The sequence below is a fragment of the Homalodisca vitripennis genome, unplaced genomic scaffold (genome assembly GCF_021130785.1).
Source record: "Homalodisca vitripennis isolate AUS2020 unplaced genomic scaffold, UT_GWSS_2.1 ScUCBcl_3653;HRSCAF=9314, whole genome shotgun sequence".
Classification (NCBI taxonomy): Eukaryota; Metazoa; Arthropoda; class Insecta; order Hemiptera; family Cicadellidae; genus Homalodisca; species Homalodisca vitripennis.
In genome coordinates, this window is record NW_025779766.1 from 32,422 (window position 1) to 47,853 (window position 15,432).

At 32.1% G+C, this 15,432-nt stretch overlaps 1 protein-coding gene and 1 long non-coding RNA gene across 2 annotated transcripts; both read left to right on the forward strand.

Annotated features, from left to right (window-relative positions):
* The first annotated feature begins 3,424 nt into the window (after positions 1 to 3,424).
* LOC124372619 lies at positions 3,425 to 6,773 on the forward strand. The gene is made up of 3 exons (XR_006923346.1): positions 3,425 to 3,613; positions 5,859 to 5,946; positions 6,750 to 6,773. It is a non-coding gene; the product is annotated as an uncharacterized LOC124372619 (long non-coding RNA).
* Positions 6,774 to 6,780: 7 nt separating this feature from the next.
* Positions 6,781 to 14,640, forward strand: LOC124372620. Its single transcript, XM_046831024.1, has 4 exons — positions 6,781 to 6,813; positions 7,687 to 7,790; positions 13,085 to 13,241; positions 14,143 to 14,640. The coding sequence occupies exons 2-4, from the start codon at positions 7,719 to 7,721 to the stop codon at positions 14,217 to 14,219; spliced, it is 306 nt and encodes a 101-aa protein (XP_046686980.1). The 5' UTR covers positions 6,781 to 6,813; positions 7,687 to 7,718; the 3' UTR covers positions 14,220 to 14,640.
* Positions 14,641 to 15,432: the final 792 nt, after the last annotated feature.

The window sequence follows — 15,432 nt, forward strand, 5'->3', positions numbered from 1 at the left end:
GCAATTCTAAATCTTTTCTAATTTACATTATAACTACCTTATTTTTACTTTCAAAACTGAGTTTTAATTAAAAAAGGTTATTTGATGGACAGACCGTTAAAAAAGATTTTATTTATTGGTATTAAACGCTCAAAGCCATTATAGGTTTGGAATTTTATAGATTATGCTACCCTATTGTGTCAGTTATATCAATAGAACAAGGCAGCCTGGACCAGTGCCCGCGCCCAGATATTTAATGCACGTTTGTCCAGTAGGACACAAAGGGCTAACAGTCTTTTTATGAATGTCTGTGTTGCCCGTAGGAAGATTAATTTTGCAATATAAACTGTAGACTGTGTGATCAGTGTCGGTAACACAACACATAACATCATTGGTATGCCTTCCAACACACGATTTGTAACGCTGGTCGATTTATTGATACCGAACAATTGAGCAGGTTCCCGTCCCAATATTCGTAAGTAACAAAACATCTACTGTAGTGTAGTGGTTTTGGGGGGTGTTACTCCCAAAGAAATAAATGTTTGTAGAAAATAATATATTAGTAATCATTGTTTCAAATCAACTTGTAAATTATGAAATACTGCTATTATACTATTGCTATCAGATATACTGCTATTTTAAAGTAATGTTGCCAAACTCATTAATTAGTAGTGGTGTCAATGTTCTAATATATAAATACCATTATTTTAACTAAACAGGCTGTTTACTAGCACATACAAAATTTATTTTATAGCAAATATATGTTAATAAAAAAATTACATAATTCATGGTTCATTTAAAAAAACATAGTCAATTAATTCCTCAACAACAAAAAACTACATCTGTGACGTATTTCCCTTAGCATTTGAGGCGTAGGTCTAAACAATTGTTCTCCACTGCTACCTTCTTTCTACACTTTTCCAACTCTTCTATTGTCTTCTTCCTTCCTTCTTTCTTCCTACCTGGCCCAATCTAGTGGTTTCTTGTTCAGGACTTAATCTAGTTTTCTCAATTGTTTTAATCGATAAAGGTCTTTGTTTTAAATTGTTTCTGGCCACCATGTATTTATTATTAGGTTTCGATTTCGTGCAGCAATAATAACTTATAACTTAAACCAAAAGTCAAATTTTTTACATTTGCTTTCATTTACATTCCTGCAATATTTACAGGGACTTAAAGACATACATTATAAGTAATGCAGGTGTAAATTTTAATACCACGGTTTCATATTTTACTTTTCAGCTCTAGGGTAAGTAATGGTCTCCACCTCAAAAATATATAAAGGATAACTAAGATGAATGAAATGAAAGATATATGTTTCACTACTCATTTCTGTTATGAATTTTGGTTACTATCTGTGGAAAAATACTAAAATAGCTAATCATTTTTAATTTCACCACTATTTAACATACTATATACATATAATTAATAGAAAACAACGCTTCCGTGAAACAATTCCAATTCAAACAAAGTTACAACGTTTTCATATTCGGAGTTCATCTGAATACAATTCAAATCTGCCAATGTATCAACAATGGCGCCCGCGTCGGTAAGCTTATGTCATTGTCCCGGGTTATCAGCTAATAACAGCAGGGCTAAACAAATACTCCTCTGTAATAATCCGAATTTGTTCAGCCATTGCCAGTTAAGCCAACATTGAGTATTGTTTGTTTCCAACATACGTTGTATCTAATATGTTCACAGTAATACTGTAATTTCACATCGATACCAGTTTTTAAAATATGACAATTTTCCGGACGCTTTCATCGTCATACGTATCAAAATGAACCACTATTTTTTTGAAAATTGAAATCTTCCTTCTCCTTCAGGTGTTGGAGATGAAATGTTTGTTGTAAATTTTAGTAAGGCAGGTGTGTCAGTACACTTTTAGTTTATATTTTGTACATGTTTAGCCTTACGTGTTAGGAAAAGCTGAGGAAGAGGGCGCATTTCAATAATAGAAACGTAGTGTTAATAGTCAAAATAAATCCATGGGGAATAACAAACTTAGATAAAACAAATAATAATAACAGGTAAAGGAAATTAGTTTTCTAATTTTCTAGGAACTATCTTTACTATAAGAAAATAAATGCTTTCGCTGAAAAAAATATTGTAAAATTCTATGGTGATAAAACACTGTCTTCAATATCTTAATGGATAAAAATGCCGTTTTAAATCAAAGATGGCCAGTTAATTAAAATCTTTAATTACAATTATATGACTTATTTAAAACATCGAAATTCATAAAAAATAACATTTAATAAAATATTTGTAAATTAAATTACATCAGCAAAATAATATACTATAGTAACAACCAGAGTCAAGAAACAACCTTAAAACACAAGGTAAAATACATTTATTGATCAAGAACAATAACAGATTCCTAAAATATCTTCTGCACTAAACCAAATATATTTGGTCAAAACTGTATTAGAAAATAGCACGTGTGCTACAGATTGCTACACATGTCCTGCAAAACTTCAAACTCACTGTAGTAAGTTTTACTTGTCAGTAAACCTAGCACAGTATTTTTAAAACCAGACATTTTAAGCTTCTTTAAATGATAAAAAAACTTAATGTAAAATGTAATTCCATTATAATTTGGTAAATTTTAAATAATGTTAATTTATGAATAGGGAATAGCAGTCTGTCTTTGAAATAAGTGTTATACCGATGTTTATTTTAAATAATGAGTTCTAAATTTAGGCGACATAAATAACAACTAAACAGTTATGAATATACAATGATGGAATGATTACATTTCCAGTTCTCTAAAGATGTTTTTACACGGGGCTCTTCTGTTCAATATATATGTTCATATATGTTTATACAACATAGTTCTTATATATCTCTTTTGAATTTTAAAAACATAAATAATAACTGAAACACTCCCCATATATGTATTTCATATTGTTCTAATGAATAACAGTAAACGTAATAAACTGCAATTTTAGTCTTAATATTAACCGACTCCCTCATTTTGTACATTTCGTAGCAAGCAGAGCTCAATTTTCTATTTATCAGTTACTAACCCTAAAAATGTAGTTGTGGCAGCTGTATTCAGTAATGAGTTACTGAGATTTATCTCAAAATTAGACGATGCCCTACTTGATAATGTCTTAAATTTTACAATTTCTATTTTATCACTATTTAAATCAAGCCCGTTGCAACTAAGCAATTTGTCCAAATCCGCAAGTGAATTTACTCTCTTTATTATGCCTTACTCTCTCTTACATTTTACTATCAATTTTATTTTATCTGCGTATAAAACCAGGCTATTTTTAACACTATATAGCAATCGTTTATACAAATTATAAATAACAGAGGGCCTAAAATAAATCCATGTGGTACACCGATATGTATGATTATGTAAATTTAGTAACATTATTACTGAGTAATAATGTTATTCAAAATGTTATTATTCTTTTTTCTATCGGGCAGCATCCACCAATTTCTTGCCTTGAACAACTGACAGCGTAAGCAGCCTATGCCTGTGTACAGCTGAGACGATACGTTAATCTCTGTGGGCGGGACTATGACATTGTTGTGGACCAGCATCCGCCAATTTGTTGACCAGTCGAGCGGTGTTACTGTGCCAGCTGCAGGTCACACAGTCGAAACTCCACGGGCTCACGTGAGTATGGTTGTGGTTGTTTTACACGGTTACGAAAAACACATTACTTAAAGTGGCCTTATATAATATTTATCTGTACGAAGATTTTCAAGACAATGAGTACTTTCTGCAAGTTTATTAAATGCTGCTGGTTAACTAGAAAATGCACAAAAAGCTCTTCGTTGAGTCTGAGAACTAATATAATTTATTTTTTCATGTTCTGTGATCACGCGTGGAGCCGTAAGAATCAGTGTAATGAAGGACACAGAATATAGATTTTATTCCAAAACGTAGCTTGAATATTAGTCATTATTAAGAAGATTTCATAGAAGTAGATTTCTGTCGTTCTGTTCTTTGATCATGACCCTTACTATCCAAAACCATCATAGTTCGTAAATTTATGCCACCTGTTCTCACGTTGTGAATGCCAGTCACCTCTGCAGGAATGTCTTTGGGAATGAGACAGATTAGAACATTTCCTGTCCCCCAGACACATGTGCAGTTTAAGTCCAAGTGAGCCCCTATTAACTTGTTGTATAAGCCAGTCAGCTCTACGGAAATGTCATTGGGAATGGGACAGATTACAACATTTCCTGTCCCCCAAACACATGTGTGGTTTAAGTCCAAGTGACCTGTTAACTTGTTGTATAAGCCAGTCAGCTCTACGGAAATTTCATTGGGAATGGGACAGATTAGAACATTTCCTGTCCCCCAGACACATGTGGGTTTAAGTCCAAGTGAGCCCCTGTTAACTTGTTGTATATGCCAGTCAGATCTGCGGGAATTTCTTTGGGAATTTTAGTTATTAGAAAATGTCCTGTCCTTTAGACCTATGGGTGGTTCAAAGTAAAGTTGTAGGTAGCAGTGCCAAGGACTCGTAACATTCATTTGTCAGTGTTTGAGTAAACCTTTGTACAAATCATTACTAATTCCAGTTTAAAAAATGTGTATTAATTAATTAATTAATTGTAATTTATTAAAAAAGAATACATTATTTTTAATTTAAAAATGACCAAATGTCAACAATTAGTAGGGTCTCCTCCGAGGATCGGGAGAGGGACACGACGTTAGGAGATTAAGGATTAAGAGGATTTACTTAAATTCTCTTATAATGTATAGTTATCGTTTTCAAAATTTGTAATATATACATTACCTACCAAATGAGTTGTATATCGCACCCCACAAGTAAGCGTCTTGCAACAAGTTCGAGTTCACTTGGATGCAATCGTTGGTGTTGGTCACGAAATTAGAATGAAAATTGTACACTCCCCCAACCACGATAAAACATCCAGAAAACATGAGAAATTGGCAGATTAATTGAATAGGTAGGTTTAAAAAGAGACACATTCCAAAAAATGCAAAACTTATTGAGATAGCCAATATGTTAGTTATACCAAGCCACATCAACTTAGTGGAATAAGGGACACATTGCTTAACATTTCCAGGAATGTGTCCCTTTTTAAACTCAACGTAGATTTAGTACTATTGATTTTCACTGTAGCGCCCTCAGTCACCTAAAATTTTTTTCTTTTTTATTGCAGTATTTTGAGGTTATGTTTAATGCTGTGTAAGTAAGAATGAGTGGTGTACCTATACAAACTTGGTTGTTGTTTTTGTACCATGTCAGAAACTGCAAGTGAAACGGATAGGCCTAGTGGAAAAAAGGTACAGTTAAATACAGAAGAGCATGTATTTAATAAAAAAAACTTGCAAGGCGTAGGGGAGAAGAATTTGTTACTTCAAAATTATTTGCTTGTTTCCAGAAAAATTTACGTGGCCAAAGTGTGAGTGCAATCAACAATGTAATGAATAGTTTCAGTAATGATGAGAAGGATGGTAAACCAAAAGATCGACAGGATACGATTTAAATGGGCTTGATTGAAAGATGTGATGTTGCCAGACATAGGCCTTCAACTGAACACCCATAACAATTCAACTCATCTTTTAAATATTTTGTAATGAAATTTACAGCTCGGGCTCAAGTATGTCGAAAGGCTTATATTAGCCTTCAATCATTGGCAAGCAAATTGGACATTAGGCTAATTCGGATAATCAATTTGGACACGTATTTTGGATAATCACTTAAAGACATGAGAGTTAAACACTTTAACCGAGGTAATGCTGTTTTGCCTGAAATTAAATGAAAATAAGTGAGCACATAGAATATTTTCCAAAACACGTAGCTTACTATACAACATGTAATAAATTATTTGACTCTCATTTTTTTACCGATATATAGACAACTTTTCATACTCACTTTCCCTAGGATGGAGTTAAAGGTGCCCGAGGTGCAGTCCTGTTGCTGGTGCGTCTCGCTTAGGACGGGGGCCAAGATCTTTGGATTTCTCTCTTTGGTGAGGAATTTATATCCAATACCTCAGTTCATATGGCAATGTAGTATTTACGGACTTGATTTAAATACAACATATTTAAACCATTCAATGATTGTATAAATAGTTATCCTCAAAGTTGTCTATAGGTAATAATCATCTTCACTGCTGGATTACTATGTTTGCATATCTTCAATATTACCTTTACGATATGATATCCAGGTCCCAAAACCAATCCCCGTTTAGAAAACTATATATAGATCTAATTCAGACTAAATATTCTTTATTTATTATTTATAAGGTGTTTGTTCTACTGGTTTGAACGCATTATTATTTAAATATACAGCGCGGTCATAAAAAGGTATCACAAACTTCAGTACATGATATTTTATTTTAAACAAAAACGAGGCATTTCTCAAAAAATATTCATTTGCCTTTTGTTGAAAACTATCAGAGTACTATCACTCGCAGAAGTTTTTGGTTCCATTTTATGAACATCCTGTATATAGAATTCATCCTCCAAGGATACTTTTTAAGTTCCATATAAACATGTAACCAAAGCTTACACTATGTTGAGCAAACGTGTTAAAACGCTACACTTAGTGGTACATGTTAACGCCAGTGTAATTTAATGCTGACGTACATTTTATTGTTCAATATTTAAACTTTAATTGCAATATTTTGTAAATCTGCAATATATTACACTACGTAAATATAATAGTATAAATACTTTGATAGACACGTGTTAATGGAGCTATTTTCACATTTAAAAATCAATATCTACGTAATGTTTAAAAGTAATTGGTATTTAATGTAGTTTTGCACAGGTAGGCGGATTGTTACTGTCTGTGACAACAGTTGTGCAGATCTTGATCCTACCAGAACTGCCCGGTAAGTTTAGATTTCAAGCCATACAAAATGGGCTTGAACAATAGTATCCATTCATTTATATATTTCTATTAATTCATCTGCAATGATAACTTTAGAAATATTCAGTGGCTGAGCATTAGTAAAGCCTAGCACTCGAGGGACTGCAAAAGACTAATTTCTGTCAATATTTCTCTCCCTCTATTTCTGCACGATATATCAAATGAGAATTGCTCTAAATACTTTAAATTCTGCACGAAACTTCATTTATACAGGGTGTCAATAAGTGAATGGATCAAATTTAAAAATTTTATTCTTTAAGTCTTATCATTTGTTTGTCCGTTTGTGGGGGTGTTTTTTTACTAAAATAGAACTCTTAACTCTAAATTGAATAAGGGTATAACTACAAACCTAACAAAACGTTTTGCCTATTTACAAACTATTTCATAATTAGCACTTGCTGTTGTGAAAACAAACTGTATCAATTCCAATAAGGTTTATAACTAAAAAAAGAAACAGTCTTTTGGTCTTAATGGCAACGTGGTGAATCTACAATTTCCCACTTAAACCAGTACAACATTTCAGAAATATAAAGAAAAACATTAGACTATCTTTAAAATACAAAAATAATCATTTATAGCTTAAGAGGATCCTTTTTGAAAATAGTTATGAATATGAGTACTTAATTTAATAAAACTCTTTCTTGCCAATAATTTATTTCTAGCTTTAGTGTGTTGTTGATTATTCATGATTACACGAATTGATTACTGTGTTTGATTTCAAAAATTTAACGTTTTAATAAATATTTTCCTACAATAAAGTAAAATAATAAGCGGATACCTTATTCCCAGGCCTTCTTTATTTACAGTCTGATATAAATATAATGCTTCATTTCAGATGAGGAAGAACACAAGTGGTTACTGGTTGAAATGGGGATGGACCTTCTTCTTCAAATAGTTCATCTGACCACATCTTTCTTTCTGCTATTAGGGGTTTACCAGGTAACTGCAGGGTTTCTATTAGTAACTGTAACTATCCTTAGTTCTTGAATCAGCCAAAAAATAATGTGTTTAGTACTGTAGGCAATATTTTTAAGATTATTCCAAACACAACGACAATACTACTTTCTTTATGTTAACTCAAAACATTGTTTTTGATTACGCTTTTACTGAACATAGATTATAATTTGACGATGTGAATGTTGAGTTTAGCTTCAGTTCACCTTCCATAATCTGGAATCTGACGCTGTCGCAGAGTTGGCTCCTGGAACATGGAGTCATACTCGTCTGAAGAGATTCAAAAAACGTTGTCAAAAAGAAGGTCAAACTGAACTCTCTACATCTTTTCAACATCAACCATTTCCACCATAGCCTCTTTATGTGTATAGAACTCGGTTGCTTGGCCGTGCTTTGGGTCATGTAGAAACACCGAAGTGCACTCAATTGTACAAATGATTCACGTAGTTTTCACAATATTCTTTTAGTTTAGGTGTATTTTATGTCAAATATTTTCTTACAACTTTTTATTCAAGAAGATATTTACAAACTGTTTCTAACAGTGTACAAAAAACAGCTTCATAAGTGTCTTTTCTGAATTTGGTTTTCTTATTCTTCTGTAACACTATATATTGAATGGAAGCAATCTAAGGCTATTAAGTTATGTTAACATAATTTTTACAAAGTTTGCTCTGTGCAATATAAGTATACGAGTATTCTAAATGCTTCACGCACTAGTTATCTTCCCATACAGGTTTTTTTTAATTAGCTATAAATTTTACTGTTTATATATTTTACTATTTGTTACTCCCGCCTTCGCACCCAATGTTTAAAATTTAAGTCATTTGACTACCGGCTAACAGAACTTATGATATAATACATATAATGTATGATGGTCCTCTATGATATTTCTCAAACACAAGTATGCATACGTCAGTTACATATAATTTCAGTGTTCATGGTTAGGGAAGAGAAATCACTGGTGAAGAGAAATTCTCACTGGCTCTTATGTCAGGTTTTGAGCGAGTAAGACCATTTCTGGCTCGAATGGATCATATTATGAAGCTACAACTGAGTTTGCCTTGTTGTCCTGATCAAGGAATCATATACATATAGGTCTCGGCAACTTAATTTGGCCAAAAAACCTGATCTAAGATATTTCCAGTGCAATAGGTTTAGTCTACCTCCTCCCGGTGAAAACATATGCTGATAAGCTTACTATGGTCAAACAGCACCTACTCGGTACATGGGGAATTCCTTAATAAGTTCATGTAATATTAAAGTAATCATGTATAAAACGTTTTGCGTTATAGAAGGCAACCTATTGTACTGAAATTTTACATAGACCTCCGTACGGTTCCTGGAATGAATATAGGTTTATTCGTATTTCAAAAATACTTCCGGGCTACGCCCCACTGGTCTTTAAAGTATCGTAACACCCCATCTTGGTTCTAAAGTTGTGTAATATTAATCGAATAAGGCTGTCAAATTTAATTAACTGTTCCGTATAAACAGTGTTTATTATTTTCAAATTTTTTACATTTATAGTTCGTAAATTGTCTAAATATCAACTTTGATTGTTTAAACCGTTTTAGATTTCAGCGATTAGGTATGTACTAATCTACCTTAGTACTTAACCTAAAAATGTCCTAAACATAATAAAGTCAGAATTTGACTCCAAAGACTCCCTTTGAAGCAGACGATGAGAACTAAGCTAGATGACATTTCTCTGGACCATTATTTTGAACTAATGTACCAATTCCAGCTCTAAATTTTGTAAAATATTTAAAAAACCTTTTACTATAAATTTAAAGACTGGTATAAAAACCATCTTAGTTCTCTGTTGACAGTCGAAGGCTTTTCTGAACTGTGATATATATATATATATATATATATATATATATATATATATATATACAGGGTGTAATGTCTGGAAACACCCAAATATATCCTTTAATAATTTAAATATAAATTTGAAACCTCTTACAATCGTGATAGAGATTGGGCATCTACTTTTTGGAACAATGTTTTGTTATGTCACACCAACGGGGGACGTCCTGCCGAGGGTATCGTGAATATTCTTAATGGAAGCCTATACCTTGTGATACATAATTTTAAAGGTAATAGCTTACTGAATTGAATGCCACAAACCGCATCTCAAAGGAATTATTCTATCAGAAAATAGAGCATTTTTAGTATTGAAAATTTACTGATGTTCAACAATGTAATTTTAACATGGTTCTTGCCACAAAATGTGTTACGGTACACTAATTTTTTAGCATTTTTTTAAATGTTCAATTAAAATAAAATAAACAATTTATTTTTAAGATGGTTTCATTAGTACAAATTTACCAGTTTTTATTACAATGAATAAAACTTATGAGTCACTTTCTCTGATTACTTATGAATCTGTACTTGGTGTTTTCCAGTCAGCAGGAAGGTTTAAAGAGACAAAGGTCACTAGCCTATGAGAAACATTATTGTGTTATTAATCATCTGGTCTACAGGTTTCAGTTTGTTGAGCATGGAGCTTTCACTAGACAGGTCTAAGCTTGGGAATTACAAATGGACAAAGGTCATATCATTCCTGTCGAGTTAATCAGTGTCTCTGAAGCATTGCTGTCAACAAGTTATCTAATTACAGTAGTTCAGTTTTTATTTGGCATTTTAATGGAATTGTCTGAAAGAGAACGAATTACTCTGTTGATGATGCGAGGATATGGCGATCGTCAAAGATCTTATCGGGAAGTTTGTAATTTGTTTAATGACACTTTCCCAGAAAGGAATCCCATAAGTGTTTCAACAATATCAAAAACTATTGAGCGTTTTGAAATGACAGGGAGTGTACGTAATCGGCCAAAGTCGGGTAGGATACAATCTGCAACAGATGAAGAACATGCACTAGATGTTTTGCAAACATTTATTGAAGACCCACATACATCGCTCACAAAAGCTGCACAGCAACATGATATGCACCCTATGTCTGTGAGTAAGATTTTGAAAATTAATAAATACAAACCATTTAAAGTTCATTTAGTCCAACAGTTAAGTGAGGATGATTACGACAGAAGAGTTGAGTTTTGTGAACTTGTGATGCGCAAATGTGATGACAATAGAGATTTTCTGACCAACATACTATTTTCTGATGAGGCAACTTTTTCCTAAATGGCAATGTTAACAGGCACAATTGCCGTTACTGGGCTAGTGAAAACCCACATTGGATTACTGAGTCCTATTCACAGCAACCACAAAAACTGAACGTATGGTGTGGAATTTTAGGTAACAAAATTGTTGGACCCTTTTTCATCAATGGAAATTTAAATGCCGAACTTTACTACAATATGCTCCAAAATGAAATAATCCCAGCTATTCAAATTGCATCAGGAGAATACTTTGATAATGTATGGTTTCAGCAGGATGGTGCTCCACCCCATTATGGGAGACAGGTAAGAGAGTATTTGGATTTAAGGTTTCCTCATAAATGGATTGGCCGAAGAGGAGAAATCGAATGGCATCCAAGATCTCCGGATTTGTCACCAATCGATTATTTCCTATGGGGTCATTTAAAATCCAATGTTTATAGAAGAAAGCCTCATAATTTGGAAGACCTAAGAAACAGGATTATAGAGGAGATTGCTTTGATAACTGAAGAAATGTTAGGCAACTCTGTCGAATCATTTTACACAAGATTGGCTCATTGTCAAACCGTAGAAGGAACACAGTTCGAACAATTGCTTTGACACCAAATGCAGGTAAAACGTTTGTTGTAAGACTTTTCTAACAGCATACATTATTTTTTATTTGTAATAAGAAATCAATAACATAAGTATTTCCATAATTGTACTGTAATAAAAACTGGCAAATTTGTGCTAATAGAACCAGCTTAAAATGAAATTTTTGTTTTATTTAATTGAACATTTAATAAAAAAATGCTAAAAAATTAGTGTAACACATTTTGTGGCAAGAACCATGTTAAAATTACATTGTTGAACATCAGTAAATTTTCAATACTAAAAATGCTCTATTTTCTGATAGAATAATTCCTTTGAGATGCGGTTTGTGGCATTCAATTCAGTAAGCTATTACCTTTAAAATTATGTATCACAAGGTACAGGCTTCCATTAAGAATATTCACGATACCCTCGGCAGGACGTCCCCCGTTGGTGTGACATAACAAAACATTGTTCCAAAAAGTAGATGCCCAATCTCTATCACGATTGTAAAGAGGTTTCAAATTTATATTTAAATTATTAAAGGATATATTTGGGTGTTTCCAGACATAATATACACCCTGTATATATATATATATATATATATATATATATATATATATATATATATATATATATATATATATATATACTGCATTTTCTTGATCGGGAAACAGAACGAAATCAACTATAGAACAAAACATACCAAGAATAAAGTAAATTAAAATGGCAATAATTTTGTTTACACATTTTTTTAATCGTGCCACCAAGGCAAACTAAACACTGATGTCGGAAACAAAGCAAGACATACGAACAAAACAAAAAATTCACTCGAACCAGTAGTGGTCATAAACGTGCAACGCCTACTCAATTACGTGCCAAGGAGCGGGTAACGGCTAGCAGTTCAGATATAAGATACAATGTAATCTAACTTCAACCATACATTTAAAGACTGTTATGAAACCTATCTAAGTTATCTATTGACAAAAGTAGGCTTCTCAGACCTGTATTTGTATATATATTTTTTTGATCGGAAGAGTGGCAAAATCAGCTTTTGAACGAAAAAACATTTTTAACATATTTTCTTGATCGTGAAAACAACATTTTCATCTAAAATAAAATTTACTAGAATCAGAAGTGCTCATGGAGGTGCAAACCCTTCAAAATTGCGAGCGAAGCCACGGGTAACTGCTAGTACTTATATTTTCTGAAACTTAAATGCAATCAAATTATTCAGCCTCTTTAATGAAGTATAAACTGAAAATTTAGCTGAAAACAGCTTTTTTAGTGTCAGTTACATTTCGATTATGACACATAAATATTATGGTTATTTTTTCCAAACTATAAACCGTTCCAGTAAACTTGTTTAACGTTCCTATTAATAAGAATCTTGAGCTGTCTACAAGAAATATTATCAAAGCTAATCAGTCGAATCATTCCAGCAGTTTTCGAGAATGGCGCTTACCAACACATTTAGCATTTATTTTTATTTATATGGTACACATAAACTGTACTACATGATAAAATGTCATATTTGTGTTACATAAGCTTTCATTCCAAACACACAATTGTTTTTGAAACTCTTTCCAGGAAAAACGCAAACTCATCCCACCGTGGTTGGTGACCACAGTTCTGTTGGCGGTAGCAGAGGTTTTATTCATGACGTCTACTATTTCAAGTCGATTCATAGTAGAGACTCAAGATTCATACACTTCCTTTTCGTTGTTTCTCACAGTTTTAGACTTGAGTAAGTGTACGATCATTGCATAAAATTGAGTTACATTTTCTTGTGTATAGTCTAATAATATTTAGTCTAGTATGATTAAGTGTAATGTGAATTGTATGATCTCTTAAATGAGTAAGTAGTACGCCACAATAAGTATCCCGTAAAAGACATGCTGAGCTGTATGCAATATTCAAGAATATAGCTATGTTCAATGTTGATATTTCATACGATTTTAGTCAGTTTATTGAACAAATTATTTATTCTGTAATTTTCTTGTTGCATAAAGGTTACCCATGACTAGTGCAAAAACTTTTACCATCTTTCAGCCAAATTGTATGCAGAATTTAACTTTAAAAATTGCTAAGTCTAAAGGTTAGTTCGCTTTTAAGATATTGTGCGGAAAAGAAAAACAATATTAAAGTTTTTCTGGTCGCTCGAGTGATACCCTCGGTAACTCTGAACTTATTTCTTGAATGGTGAAACAAAAGATATATTGTTCATGAAGAAATTTTAAATCGAGACGATATTGTGATATACCATACATCACATACTGGTCTCCCTCAGAAGGTTACAAAACTAAGTGATCCTTTCTTTTTCAGTTGTTTTGGACCAAAAAGCCAGCAAATAGTCTGTGGATACATTCACTTTGGTATAATTAATGCAGTGAGTCATTTTAAGCAAAGATACATATATATGATAAAAATATATGATTTACAATTTTTTTTTATAATTATCTCTTCTCAAAGATCAGAGACCAGAAAAGTGTCTCGAATTTCGTTAGTAAGACACAACTACTATCAAAGTGATATTTGAGTATTACTTCATCTAATTCTTAAAATAGTAACGTTTCAGTAGTACTTATCGGAAGTAAAACATTAAGTAATAACTATAAATTGAAGCAAAGATATGTTTGGTGTTTCAGTGGATGAGATCTACGGATTTTTGGTGGTCTACAGCTACTATCGTACACTGCCTGTCATGGACAGTAGCGTAGTGTGAGCACAAGCAAACATATCCAATTAAATATTCCTACACTGCCATCAAAATTGCTGGAGATAAGCTCTTCGAAACCTTCTAGTGAAAACTAAAACTATCATAAAATTTCAATTAAGCACATATAGCATGGAACAACTGAAATGCGAGGTTCCAAAAGTAATTACTGGCTTCTACCTCTTTTTCTTTGGAAGAAAACATGAAGAAATTTAACAATTAATGCACTTACACCATTAAACTAAACAGATAGACTGACACGTAATAAGAAAAGAAATCACTAGAAACCAGTGTGTTACATTTAAAAGCGATACCATCATAAAGTCATAAACTAGGCATACCTGGATGGTTTTATATTGGATTTTCAATTAGCCTTGTATTACCTAACGTCGTTAAAAATACTCGTTGTTCTTAAAGCTATTTTATGAGATTAAGTAACAACATTAGGAATTTAAATGTTCTATAATGTTTCAAAAATGATTATTAAATTTGGTTAAAGAAGCGTACTTGTAGTGTTTTTGGTGTTGAAGTAATTTTAATGTAGGATATGCTACTTAATTCTTGTCAATTACTGGGATTTTAAGTTTTGGGCCCAGAAAAGCTAAAACAATAAAAAATATTTGTTGAATAAGCTAGGTTTTCAATATTTATTGTAATCGAAACTGTATTTTTATGTGGGTATTTTAATTCTTTACATTTATAAAATTTTATTTCAGCTGCTATTTTTAAAAAAAATTATGATAAATATTTACATTGTAGTTGATTTTCTTGCGTTGTGGGAACTCAAGTAATACCTCTATACGAGTATGCATAGAAAATGGAGTTTTTAAAACATATTTAATTACTACTTCATATTGCGTTGGTCATATGCATATAAATTATATTTTTATTTTAGAATTATTGTTCAACATACTGTAATAAAATTTATGATACAAGTTGCATATTAAAGTAATATTCCAATTACAATTTTTCTTGTGCTATATCATGTGTTTTCTTGTTGTAAACATAACAATTTAATGTTTTAAAACTGAAAATTTTATTTATTTTATGTAGTTAAACAAATAAACGAATTAAAAACTATATTTCCGGTTTTTATTGTATCATAATATCAATGCCACAGTTAATTGACTAAGGTGTAAATGTAGCTAAATCCTAAACTTTTATTGTACTGATTCTAATAAATGAGATATCTGAAAGGTTGATAAATTTGCATGAAGATAAT